The sequence below is a fragment of the Homalodisca vitripennis genome, chromosome 4 (assembly GCF_021130785.1).
Source record: "Homalodisca vitripennis isolate AUS2020 chromosome 4, UT_GWSS_2.1, whole genome shotgun sequence".
Classification (NCBI taxonomy): Eukaryota; Metazoa; Arthropoda; class Insecta; order Hemiptera; family Cicadellidae; genus Homalodisca; species Homalodisca vitripennis.
This window is the reverse complement of record NC_060210.1, coordinates 72,450,184-72,464,806: the sequence shown is the minus strand read 5'-3', so window position 1 is coordinate 72,464,806 and position 14,623 is coordinate 72,450,184. Positions and strand designations below refer to the sequence as shown.

Below are 14,623 nucleotides of genomic sequence, written 5' to 3'. Positions count from 1 at the left end.
ATGTGTGTGTGTGTGTGTGTGTGTGTGTGTGTGTGTGTGTAGGCATATATATATATATATATATATATATATATATATATATATATATATATATATATATATATATATATATATATAGCAGAGGTCCTATCGTCTTGATTGGTATCAGGAAAACTTTGTAGAATATTTTTAGTACGAAAAATGTAGATTTTTTTTTAAAGATCGCTTTTTAATAATTAGTTTTTTACAATTTATTTCAGTATTTGAATTTTTACCAGCGCCTTCAGGTTGAGTACTGCAACATTGACGCACAGACTATAAAGGGACGATAACTAATTTACGGTCTGGACGAAAAAGTGACGTTAAGTAGACTAATGGTTATAGTCTCGCCTCTCTATCCGAGAGATCACGGGTTCAAATCCCGGGGATGTCCAATCAGGCATAGATACGATTGATAGTGTACTTTGTAAATAAATACTTAGACACGATTGATAGTGTACTTTGTAAATACTTAGACACGATTGATAGTGTACTTTGTAAAATCAAAAATACCAGTGTAATAAAATATCAGTGTACATCGAAGCCGCATAGCTTAAAAGCTGAGGCTTAAAAAAAAGAATAAAAAAACTTCACGGTGGTGGTCTCGGTACGGTGCCGAAGGAGGGAGAGGGAGATTGGTGGTGGTTTGTTTGTTTACAATTCAGGATTAAAGAAATTTAAATCACAAATAATCATGATTATTCCTGTATTTACGTCTCACTGTATTTATTTCTTTCGGTAACGTAGATTTTCAAGTTTCAGGTTGGTTATGTTTTCTAAAAATTATAGTAAATTTAGCACAATCAGTTAAAACTAAGAATACATATTTATGCTTTTAAACAAAACATGATTTATAATCAGACTAGGCCTATTTAAAAACTTCACGACACGATTTCAAATATTGCTTAATAGTTAAATATTTATAACATATATACCTAGCTAACCTAATCAGTGGTGTGTTTCTGAATAATAAGTAGGCTACTTCCTGTTATTCTTTATATTGGTCTGTGGTTGCTTATTAGTTATTTTAAGGTAGAATGGGAATCTTAACCTAAACCAACAGTGTTCCCTCCTGTAGACCTAAACACAAAATTTTATGCTTTCATTCCTGATTTCAGGTCTTGAGTTAACTTCTGTAAATAGTGACTGCAGTGATGTAAAAATAGATCCTTGGTTTCCTCTGTGTGTACTTTTCACAGATGATGACTGATTTTTCAGAGACTTTTTACATGAATACACATTTAGGGACTTGTATGGGCTTCTCTGTATCAGCATGTCACAGTTATAAAAAAGCCCTTAACACAGATTTACAGTTGATTTATGGTGACAGTCAGTGATCATCTGATTTTCTTCCATGCTTAAATAGTTCTATAATTGGGTAGAATACAATAGCAGACCTGGTTTTTTTTCAATATTGACAAACGATATTACTTAATAATAACTATCAATATAATGAACCGATACAGACTTTTTAAACAATAACTAACTTGTATCAACTTTAAACACTTACATATATGTGTATATCTATGAGGTTAAAGGCTGACCCAGCAAATCACGAGTTTGATGTTATCAACATATTCTGCTCATCCTCCTGAACAAAAATATATATTGTTTTAGGGAGTGCAAATGACAAACAACATGGTTTTAGGGGGTATATTCATAAATAGTTAAGTTTTTAATGTTCTGTTTGTGTGCTGTGTCTGATATCTGTTTACTTCAAAGTTATCTGCGACCGGGACTGACAGTGTATCTGTTATCTGAGTGCTCCGGGGCGGTAGTCAGTGCTTCACAAGATATCGTGTTCTGTAGTTCAGATCGAGTGAGTGCGTGTCAATCATGGATCAATCCACTAGTTCGACGAATCATAGTGAATTGTGTGTGTCGGGAGTGTTTTGTTGGGCATGTTAAGAATTTACGTTTTGACCGAAATGAGATTATTTTCTCTTTAATAAAACATGGAATTTTTAATTATGAGTGTATTTGTTCGTCGTGTATTATTTTTTAACCGGGAGACTCTGATGTTTTGTTGCGACAGAAACATTAGTAAAAGTAGTAAAAATGTTGTAATTTTTAAAAATCGGCCGGGCAGGTTCCTTTTTTGAAAGAATGCGCTTAGTCTTACAGATATATTTTGGTTTGGTGAACACGTTGTTCCATTTGAAGCCACCGAGACAACGGTATATTTCGTTGGAGTTAGGCGTTTCTGCACATTCTGTGATGGACTTGTATTCTTTCTGCAGCGAATTGTATTTCCATCACATTTCAACAACGTTAAAGAAAATTGGTGGTCCTCTGACAGTCTTTGAGATTGATGAGGCCAAATTTGGAAGGAAAAAATACAATCATGGCACACGAATTTAGAGACAGTGAATTTGGTGAAATTGAAAGGCAGAGCAGAGATTCCTTCCTTGTTCCTGTTGAACAGTGTGACAGGGACACCCTGCTCGACGTAATTAAAGAATGGGTTCTGCCAGGTACAACAGTTGTTAGTGACTGTTGGAAGGCCCCACCCACATACCAGGCTCCACCACTTTTTTGTTCCTGCTGCTCAGCTCTATCCGCCAACACACTAATGGAAAGTGTTCTCTATTAATGTCTATTTATATATTAATATTAGGGGTTTTCATGATTTATTACGTTTTTTACACTTTACATAAATTTCTTTGCATTACATTTCAATTTTTATTTCTGATCAGCCCCTATAGAATTTGATATTTTACTGATAGGTACCATCTCGAGGGATGTTTTTCTTACGTTGACATAAGTGTGGCACTGATGGCCGGAGGCACTCTTCTCAACCTGATAACAACTTATTAATTTGTAGCTCAAAATTAAGAAAAACATTCATTTGGGTCAAAATTCTGCTTTTTTACGTTTTCAAAGTTGGTGCGCATACAATGACGTCATCACGAGGTTGAATCACTGTCACAAAAGGTGACGTTACGCCCGTGCGGATGTAGAACATGGAAATATTGCTCCACATGTGAAAAGTTGTTCCATTTTTTCATGTTCTACAACTTCATTATTTCTCATTTCCACCCCGTCAAACCTTATATTGCTTTGTTCTGTCGGACGATTCCAATAAGTTAATAACGCAAAACTCGTATTTTGCCGCTCTGGCCATTACTTTCACAATTACCCACATATAAAATGTATTGATTTTTATAAACAATAACACAGTCGAATGCTCGTGGAGAACCATGAAACGTAGTTTAAAAAGTGGCATATCAGCTAATCTGCTTGCAGATCATCTATGTGAGTATTCGTACAGAAGAGAAGTGCGGTTTTCTAGAGAGGATGCTTTCAACAACTTGTCTTAATCATTGCTACCCTGTAGAAAACATAAATAATTATGCATATTTTGTGCTCTAAATGTTTTTTTTTTTAATTACATTCAAACATAAAACCAATATTTAATACTTTTTTTGTGAGGCCTTTCGATAACAAGGCTATCTTCTTCAGATACATCACAAAAGTATTAAATATTGGTTTTATGTTTTTTAATTAAGTTAACAGTAACCAATATAAGCTCCATCTACAACATCTCTAAATGTTTGTTATATTGTTATTATTTTGTTATAATTTATGAGATTTTTCTAACTCCAGTTGTAATTATTGTTTGTTTGATTGTTGTAGCTCCTTTATTAGTTATGATATTGCCACTATTCGTATTATTTAATTATTTAAATTTCAAATATGTTTGTTCTTATGACTTTAGATATAATATAATTGATAGACTCGTATTCAATATATGAATATTCAGTATCGATGATTATACTAATCGATATAAAAACCTGGTCCGCTTATCGTATTCTACCCCTATAATTTTGTTTCTGGGAAATATACTACCGTAGAATTAGTTGTTAACAGAATTTCCAGGCCCTACTTTATGTTTATGAAAATAAGTGATTTCTTTAATATGCAGTTTGCAAAGACACATTATTCATTCCCTGAAAAATGTAGATATAGGAATAGAAGGTCCTATTTAGCTGTTGTTCATTCGCATGATCAGGTCTCACTTGATTTTGTATCATGTGTTCAAAACCAAAACCTCGTTCCAAACAAATGAATTCAACGTGAATGTGCCATGTAAAAGTATGAAACATTCATAAGTTATAAAAAGATTTTCACTTGTTCATAATATTTTACTATTTTTTTAATCAGAATTGTATTCTCAAATATAGTTTTCATCCAATTTAATGAAGTAATGTAGTAAACTTTTTTTTTTCAGTGTACAGTAGATGTCTTAACATTTCTTGAGCGTAGCTTCTTTGGTTATAATACAAGAGTGGAGAATATTGAGTTTAGAAAACCCTACTAAAATAATATAAAACCTTAGAAATATTTATAAAATTACTAAGAATGTTAGTAAGAATATATTAAAAGTACCAAATTGTAATAAGAATAACTTGAATTTAGTCAAATAGACTAACCCACTTGAGAGCTAGCTGTACTTGAGTTTAGCCCCATAAAAACACTTGAAACACTTTACGATCTTATATTTAGTCATAGAATTATGGGAAATATCTAATTTCAACTCTATTTAAGGCTGAACTTTTGAAGTAATGTGTTAAAAATCCTGACTTATTTAATAAACCATTTTTTATGTATATTTACAGCTATTCATGAGTTTTACATTCAATTTATATATAGCTTTTGTAACAATTTTGAAGTGCCTACCTTTATTAGACGAGGAGAAATAACCAATATTTTAAAAGTGAATACTGCACCTGATTCATAGCATTCAAGAGTAATCTCACTTCATCATTCTTATGAATATATAAAAAAAACACTAAGCATCAAGATTAACGTTTAAAATTGAATAAATAACTTTTTTATTATCCAGAAGCCACTATTTTTTAAATTTTTTTCTTGCTGGGGACGTAAGGAAAAACCTCAGTATTAGAAAAAGACAAACTTTATGTGACCTGTGAAAATTACATGTCATTATGACGATCGGTTCTTGTTTTCTGCCTCTCAAAAAAAGTGATTTTGGAGAGGTGGCCACTGTGACCCTATCTACTATTTGTTATTGTAGGCATGTGAAGAGTAAGTAGCCAAAAATATTATTTCTTAGGTTCACTAAACAGTCTACAACAAGACCAACATTATAAATTTTTGAAACTGAAAACCAGTACCATTTTTTATAGTTTTGATACTACACTGTTTGTAGATTATTTCAGTCTTTTAATTTATTTTAAGATTTTTAATAGCAACTAATTTTGACTACTTGTTACAGAAAATGTCATCTGAAGAATACGAATATTACGGATTGTTTCCAAGCACACTATTTATTTGCCATGATGATAGAAACTCCATGCATTTTATTCTATCTCTGAGGAATATAGATGAAGAAAAGATTAATGAGTTAGTAAAACTCATGCGTGTAAGTACTGAGTTTCTGTACAGCCCAACATGTAATATATACGAGGTGAGGCTATTAAAAAAAGGGACTGACGTAAAACATTTTTAATTTTATACATAATTACTTAATGTTACCTTCAATATACACTCCTCTATCCCTACAACGCTCCATGCAAAATTTCCATCATCGGAAATAGTGCTAGAAGTCATCTTCTGTCAACTCCTTCAGGACACGTACTGCTTTCTCTTCTACAGCTTTCACAGAAATCAAATTTTGTCCCTTTTAATGCAGATTTCAACTTAAGGAACAGGTATAACTCGTATGGTGCAAGATCTGGTGAATAAAGTGGAGGTTCTTACACTGGAATGCTGTAGGCCTACTTGGCTAGGTACCTCTTGACAGATAACGCGGAATGAGCTGGCACATTGTCTTGTAAAACCCATGTGATTTGTCCTTTCACATTCCAGGAATTTTTCCTCACTTTTTGACATTGTTTAGAAAGTACCTCAAGGTAATAATATTGATTAGTTGTTTAACCCTCCGGAACTCAGTGAACGTACACAATATCATAGATATATATATATAAAAAAAAACAATCATGATTGCTTTAAAAATTTGACTTGCTCATTCGAGCTTTTTTGGCTTTGAATGAAGTTGAGCTCTTCCAGTGCACGAATTGGCGCTTCATTCCTGGTCATAAATAAAAAACCGCGTTTCATCACATGTTATTATCGTTTCCAAACAATTTTGGTGTCAGCAAAAACATTTTTGTGAGTTTCTTATCGTTCAAAGGTTAAGAATTTTAGACACCATTTAGAACTCACTTTTCACATGTTAAAATTCTCATGTAAAATTTGCCATACACATTCTAAATCAATTCCTACAATTTCACTAATTGCGTGAATACTTAACTGACGGTCAGACCAAATCAAATTACCGACTTTTTTTGACATTTTCATCCATTTTTGACAATGAAGGGCAACCTGACCATAACGTCTTCCCTGCCATCTTTAAAACGCTTAAACCATTAAAAAACACGTGCCCACAATAAACATTCACTCCCATACATTTCTTTCAGTAAATTATAAGTTTCAGTAGCAGATTTTCCAAGTTTAAATTGAGATCTTACACAAATTTGTTGTTCTACTATTACATTAACCATTTTATGTGGCAAAAACAAAAAGACAACAACGCAAATGTAGGCTCTGACTAAACGGTGTTGTTTACAGAAGCGAGTCAGCTGCATACTAAAGAAAAAGGTACACACTAAACAGCTGTTGATTAATGGCGGCTGTCGCATGCCTTCTTAATCCGCAGCAGCATCAGACTCGTTATTTAATAGTCACACCTCGTTTCATAGGAAATGTTTTAAAGCCACTTTTGGACTTTTTCTTACAATAAGGTCCACTTTTAAAATATCCTATAGAGTTATGTTCAACTGTTATGATTTATTCTACTGCTGTCTGGAGTGGCAGCTTATTAATTTCCGTTTTTGGCAAAAGCACTGTTATTTTTCAAATTTGGTACTTGAAAAATTAAGATGTTCATGATGGCCAACATTCTGCTTCAATTTTGTACTGTATTGCAATAAATTAAAATATGATTTATTAATATAACGTATAGTTCAAATATGAAACAAAAATAAATAATGTAGACGTTGATTCAAAGGTTTAGTATGTACAGACTTCATTACTATTAAATCCTTAGTTTATAATAGTAAAATAAACATCCATTAACGTTTGAGAGTCACCACACCCACTTCCTGTACAAAAACCTACAAAATGTTGAATCACCGATATTCGTTTATAAACACCCGGTATAAAAGAGGAGATATAATGAATGATTGCATCTATTCTTGCAACCACCTAATGTCGATCATGATTTGATATAACCATCAGTATTGTTTAGACTCTCGAAGGAGGAAAGAAAACAAAAAGCATTGACATATTGGTATTAGATAATATAGAGGTAAAACTAGAATTTCCAAAAGAATTTTTACAGAAATAAGGCGTGACTTCCATTTAAATTCATATATAAAGTGATTTTCTATGACATTGGTATTTGCAGTTTGACTATTAAAAAAACGCAAGGAGTATTACTTTCAAACATTGCTCATAGTATTCATTTTTATACATGTGGTCAACATGGTCAAAATCTATGTATAGAGATAGGATTTATTGTATTTTTCAAATTCTCCAAAACTCGTGGTATCTTAGTTGTACTTATTAGGGAAATAAGCACTAGGATTTATAAAAATATATATTAAGATATAGAATTTTTATTTTGTATTGTATAGTTACTTTTGTGTAAATTTTGGTTTCAGTATTGCGGAGCTAAAGTGAATTTTGATTTGAGTGAAGCAACAGACTTTTCAGCTCTAATAGTTGATCATAATGATGTTTTAGACTTTAGTGGACCAGCCTTTACTCTAAATTATATTGAAGAATGTTTGAACACAGCTCGGGTTCAAGATATATCTAAATATAGGCAAGTAATGACATGTATACTAGTATGTATCACTATATAAATAATTTTTACTGTATTATGTTATGTTACTTCTGCCCCATAAAAAAACATAAGAGACGCTGTAGAAATCTTGAGGCGCTTTGTTTTCAAACTTGTGTAATGTATTTTTTAAATATTTTAATTAGTGAAAGTTATATATTAAGAGTTGATTTCCATCACTCATTATTATACTGAATGTTAATATACAAAATTTTTTGTTTTTATTATGATGTAAAATTGTATACTTTGCATATATTCAGTCAATTCTTAAGTATGGTATAGTAATATGGGGATCATCTCCTGATTTAAAAAAAGTTTTCATGGCACAAAAAGCAGTGGTAAGAGCAATGATGGGAGCAAACTTCAGAGAAAGCTGCCGTCCTATATTTAAAAAAGCAAAAATACTTACACTGCCATGTTTATACATATTGGACATTTTAAATCTGGTCCACAAACATCCAAATATTTATAGTTCATACACAAACCAGCATACCTATAACACCAGACATAAGGATCTTTTGTTGTTTCCAATTCATAAAACTACCTTATTAGAGAAAAGTCCTTTATATATGGGTATTCGTGTGTACAATAGTTTGCCAACACCATTAAAACATCTTGAAGAAGCTCAATTTCATAAATGTATTAAAAAAATATTATTGAAAAAAGCCTATTATAGTACAGATGAGATATTAAATGACAAGACAATTATATTTTAAATAAATAAATTTATTTAAACATCCCAGCACATGCACAAGCATAATAAGTGTGTATGCTGAATACTTCTGTCTTACTTTTAGGAAATTCCACTGTTTTACTTTTAAATTTAACATTGTTTATTAAATTATGACAATGCACCGGTTTGTATTACAAATTGTAATAATGTTCAAATGTAATGTGCAATAAAGACTTTGACTTTGACTTTGACTTTGTCCCTAAATAGTCTCGAACTCATAAGATTTAAGTAGATACTGGTGGAAATTAAAACTGCACCCTTTTAGAAATATTCAGGTTTATTAAATCAATTCAAATGTCAATTATTAACTTTGTATTCCACCAAAACAATGTTTTGAACAATAGGTTAAAATTACTACTTCCTTAGGCAAGGCACTTTCGATTTAATATTGGCTCACTGTCCTCTAAATACGTGAGTATAAAATATAAAAAATAAAATAATGATCTTGAATAAATCTGAATGAAATAAATTAAATAGGCTTCTTCTCAAAACTAATAAAATAATAATAATAAACTTCTTTCAAATTAAATTCTCAAACAAAACTAAACAGTTCTCAACAGGAATTTTTCACAAGTTCCTACAGGATCTGGTGCAGCACCTGCAGCTCTTAATTTTTACTACAATCCTTAGAATTTCAATTAAATTTTACGTTCGACTTTAATAAATTACTCCTTTACAATTCATATATGTATTATAGTCCTCACTCAACAGAATTTGATCGTTAATTTCAAATTTTCAATTCCAATTTTAAATTAATTCACTTCTTAATTTTGCAAATTTCAAATTTAGAAAAATTTAATAATTCAGTCAAAGTACTTAGCTCTTTGGTCGTGAAGGTCTTGGAGTTCGGTATTAATATAATTTATACCGACGGATCCTACGCCCGACACTAGTTTTAAACTTGCACTAAAAGACTTTACTCTATCGCTTCTCAACTCGGAATGGTAGCAGAACGTGGTTTCTCGGCCTGCACCGACTACGCTCCTGTTCCTGCAGGTCTGTTTAAATCTCTCCCAACGCAGGTTGGCCGCCTAACCAAGATAGAGTCCACTGTAAACTATTGTTTAGCATTCACTGCCATCAAGTCAGGTCTAGACCAGATTCCAAGTGTGTTGTGCCTGCCGCTGGATTACAATATAAATTTACTTTTTTATTCCCTATCCATTTACAATTCTAAAATAAAATTTTATTTATTAAATTTTTATTTTTATTTAAAGTATACCATGTAATTGGTATAATTATCAAGCATTGCTGATTAAGATTCCAGCTTAACTTAACTTTCACTACATAAATTTCAGTGAAACATTTCAAACATTATATTATTTAATAAATTACAATTTTAAATTTTCAAATCACAGTACAGTTTGTTTTATGGATTCCCAACTGTTGCACCTTCTTCTGGGAGAAATACATGCGACTTGAACCATATATGTGCATATGCACGTATACGCAATGAATTTTACAAACCAATGCAATGGATTTTTTTGTAACCATTCCTTACAAACTGATACAGATGTGCAGGGAATTTTGATGTGTGCCACATTTTATGGTCTCATATGAATTAAAATAAAGAGACTGTTCTAAAACTCAAAGGGTTTCTTTGATGTAATGGATTTAAAATTTCATAAAATTGTATGAAAATTTAAATTTAATTAGATAGACTTTTTGTTAATTTTCAATATTCTTGGTAACTAAATTAGTTCCTCTGTACAAAAGATATCAAATTTATTAAAAATAAAAATGTGCATTATCTAATAATCTAATTTTAATAGTAATTATAAGTATTACTATTCAACATTCCAGTATTTTTGACTTAATCAAATAATACTCAGTGCCTCAAAATGGTATTTCTAGTTCAATATTTTCTGAGTATCTTCAGACAGTTCTTTCCATACTATGGTGTATTCCATACCACCTAGACTATGTGGAAATATATTTTTACATTAAACTAAACTCTACACATGTATTACCAAGTTACCTTATATTTTGTTTACTTTAGCACCCTTTATATATATTTGGAATATTAAATATATGTTTAGGTGTGATGATAGTATACGATTAGCACAATTTCTTCCTCAGTAACAAAATCAGGAATTTCTCATTGTCATTTATTATATTGTTCACTATTATTGGGGAGCTTGTGACATTCAACGTAAAACAATGGAACATTTTGTCTTGTTTGTGCAGGCAAGAATCTACCAGACATATAGCTAAAGGGGCCAGTTGTATGAATGTGGTTTACTTCAGGAGGCAGGGGTGGAGCTCGCTAATTAGTGGGGCAGGAGCTCTTAAATCTAGTAACCTTGATAAAAACATTGGCAGGTTTGTGGTTGTTACATTATTATTACAATTTTTACTCTATATGCAAGTCATTTAACTCCTTTTTAGTTGGCCATTTTGTTATTATTTTGTAAGAGTCAATTTAAAAATTGTAAAAATCTAAGAAAATACAAAATAAGAGGTACTATGCTTCAAAGTTGTATTAACTTTGAGAAAATGGAAAATCTGAGATTGCCAGTAGCTTGCAAATCGTGTAATTTCTAAAACATCTGGTTGAAACACTATATCATCTATCATTTTTTTCAAACAAAACATTAGAGATAATTGATATTTTTCCAAACTTAAATGCTAATAAATCATAGTCTGGCTAAGGATATGTTATGAAATGTTAAGGATAGGAAATTCTTTTACCCACAAATATAACCCTTCTCCAACCAATGGACCAAGATGTGTTGGAAAACCTGAAGAGGAATTACAAACAGTCTTAAAACTTTCATTAGGGGTGAAGGGAAAGAAGTTGTGCAAATTCGTAGATATATTATAATTAAATATATTGTTTACATGGCACCAGAATCAAGCAGAATCATGTGATAAAGTAAAAACATATGTGCTTGAAAAGTCACGGAAAAAATATTAAATGTTCCTCACAATGAGAATAAAGCGTCTGTTGAGAATGATAATGCAGACATTGTTCAACTAGTCCAAAGAATTCCTGCAGCTACATAAATAAACAAAGACGATATGCATCCGGATGGGTCAATGGAGATGATCCACTAGAAATGATTGACAATATGATTGTAGAGGCAGTGGCTGAAGGAAATGAAAAAAATTAAGAAAGTGACAATGAAGTAGTGAAGGCTGATAAGCTTAGTTATGGTGAAGGTGTTAAAAGCAATAGAAGTTATTGAGTACCTCAAGCAACAATCAGACAAGTCATCAGCAAATATTCTACTGTTCCAAGCACATAATTTGTCAGTAGAAAAAGGGTGATTTCAGTAAAAGAAAAACTCAGGACTATTTTTAAAAGTAACCTGTACTGAACTGTATTATGGTTTTATTATTTCAATCATATAAAAATGTTTTAAAATAGTGAGTTTAAATATTTTTTTTTATTTCAGAGTTTTCTTAAAAAAAAAAAACACCTCATTTGCAACCAAATTTCATATTCTCCAAGGTTATGTGGGTTCACCACATTTGCTTGGATAATCACTGCTCTAATTTATATATAAACATATTTTTCCACACTCAATCCCTACAATGTGGTGGGCATTTTTGTCTCAATCGCTAAGCCCTAATGTTAGTTTAAATTAAAAAAAACATCTGCATCACAATATGCTATGTATTTAAATCTCATTACATTAAATAAATTACAAGGAATAATATACAAAATAAAGCTTACCAAAAAACGTTTTGTATGTCTGTAGTCCAAAGTATGCAAAATTCCAAAATTGGTTTACATTCAAACACGTATAAGTTTTTTCCATGTGAGCAATGTCAGGCTTAAAACACTCATAATATAATCTAGATTTAGAATATATATATATATATGGTTAAATTACGAATAAACCTAGTAAAAAGTGTATTTAAACATTTTTACAATTACTACTATAAATGTAAATAAGGAGTTCAGCCAGTACAAAATATGAATGCTGCCAACATAAATTTCAGTGGTAATAATATAATATTTATGCATATAAGTTTAAAACTATGGTTTTCACTAAACAAAACCATATATAATACAATTTATAATTTACCTTAATCATATCATTGCAATAGAGAATGCACGACTTAAATGTGTCTCGATCAAGACGGTAGTGGTTGACCGCCAGGTAAATAAATCTCAATGTAGATGCTTAGTGGCTCTAGGGTTAACTATATTAAGAACGTTTCACGTCACTAAAATAACAATAAATGTTATTGTAATATCTATTGTTGTTGAAAAAAATATCAAATAAGTAGACCTAGTTAAAACTATTCCAACAAAAGGCCATCAAATGTTTTACTGTGGTTTTTCAATTATGAATTTTAAGAACAATAAGTGAATGATCACTTGAAAACTAGTATAATACTGTAAAACTAATGCAAGAGAATCTTTTAAATTATAGTCAGTTAGATCCGTCCATGCTTGTAGAGAACTCAAATACAACGATGACTTACTGGGAAATATGAACTATAATTTTCAACAGGTCAAAGTGCCATATCACTTTGGTCTGTGAAATGTCTAGAAACAAATTTTTTAGATTGGTTGAATTGGTTAACAACCACATAAAAACATTTATTAACTTTCTCAGAGATGAACTTATCTTAAAATATTGATTATAATCAGCAGTCAACAAGGTACAATACCCGAAGAGAGCTTAACTTTCACCTGGATGTTTGCCCATTTTGTTAAATTGTGTTATAGTATTTGCATTAAATATGCAGTCCACAATGTTGACCGTTCACAAATATAAAATCATAACATAGGATCTAAAAACACAACAATAGTGAAAAATTAGTTTTCAATAAGTGAATTACCTTTATATTGTGAGCCTCTATATAATGAGAAACATAATCAGGTTCTGAATGTATGCTCTTAGAGGTCATTTTCACATAAATATCAGTACAGATATCAATTATTTGAATTTTTAAACAAGTGGCAGTAACAATAAAGTATTGAAACATCTGCAGAGTGGTTGAAAAGAAACTCTCTATTTTTATTTGACTGCCAGTTTCAACCAAATACATTAAATCTAGTTTGGTGTTTTCCTTACAGTTTGAGAATTAAATAAAAAAAAATAAAAAAAATGGCCATCAGATGGTTATTACTTCAAGAGTAAGCGTAAATTGCTTGCCGTTAGAGATCTGTCAGTCAGTAGTGGAAGTGCAAAGGCGGTGGCGTAAAATTAACAAACTCCATGGATCAAAAAACAATTAAAAACTTTCATTCAAAATTAATGACTACTGTATCAGTCAAAGACATGGCCGTCCGTTAACATCCAGATGAGAAGAAAATATTCAAATCGTTGGAAGAGATGTTCACAAGAGGTCCTGGAAAGTTAACTCGACAAGCAGCTTGTGAAAGTGGTCTTACACTGCACATTGTTATGACAGTCCTGAAGTCTCTCAGCTTTCGTCCTTAAAGAGCATGATGCAGAGTGATTGAATGTTTGTGATTGTAAACTACAGCATGTATCAGATGTATATTTGATTTCTTATAACTGGAATAAATTACTCATCATTGTTTTGTGTACATGATTTTAGGTTAGAGTCATCATCAAATGAAGAGGCTCAAAGGAAAGATAATCGGTCAGAGGATGAGCTTTCTGATTTTGTCGTGTCTGATGATGCTGATGTTAATAAGAGGACATTTAGTAATCATAAAGAAAAGGAGAGTGCAATGGATCAGTGTAGTAAAATAACAAATAAGACATCTAAAGTTCAAGATAAGAAAAAACATGTTATAAATAGTGCCCTAAATGGCAATATACCCAGTGCTCAGTACACCTCAGATATTCAAAGGACTAGAACTGCTGCTGTTTCCAAGACAAATAATACCCAAAGTGATGTTTGTGATTCTACTTCAAGCAGTTGGTAAGTACACTGTGTTTTCGCTGTCATAAGTGTCTACAACGTTTAGCTCAAGTAGATTTTTTAATATAAAATCAGCCTCAAACGCCCTCATGGTGAAGGAAGCAGGATTTTTCCGGACATTTGCCATCGTTCAGTGAAACAAGAAATCA

At 31.4% G+C, this 14,623-nt stretch overlaps 1 protein-coding gene across 1 annotated transcript in view; it reads left to right on the top strand.

Moving 5' to 3' along the window:
• The first annotated feature begins 595 nt into the window (after positions 1–595).
• The window catches only part of LOC124359534, a 32,450-nt gene continuing 18,422 nt past the window's right edge, over positions 596–14,623 (top strand). The window contains exons 1-5 of the mRNA XM_046812348.1: positions 596–780; positions 5,258–5,404; positions 7,707–7,870; positions 10,809–10,943; positions 14,145–14,474. Coding sequence (XP_046668304.1) covers positions 5,261–5,404; positions 7,707–7,870; positions 10,809–10,943; positions 14,145–14,474 — 773 coding nt within the window. The 5' untranslated portion in view covers positions 596–780; positions 5,258–5,260. The remainder of the gene's footprint in view (positions 781–5,257; positions 5,405–7,706; positions 7,871–10,808; positions 10,944–14,144; positions 14,475–14,623) is intronic.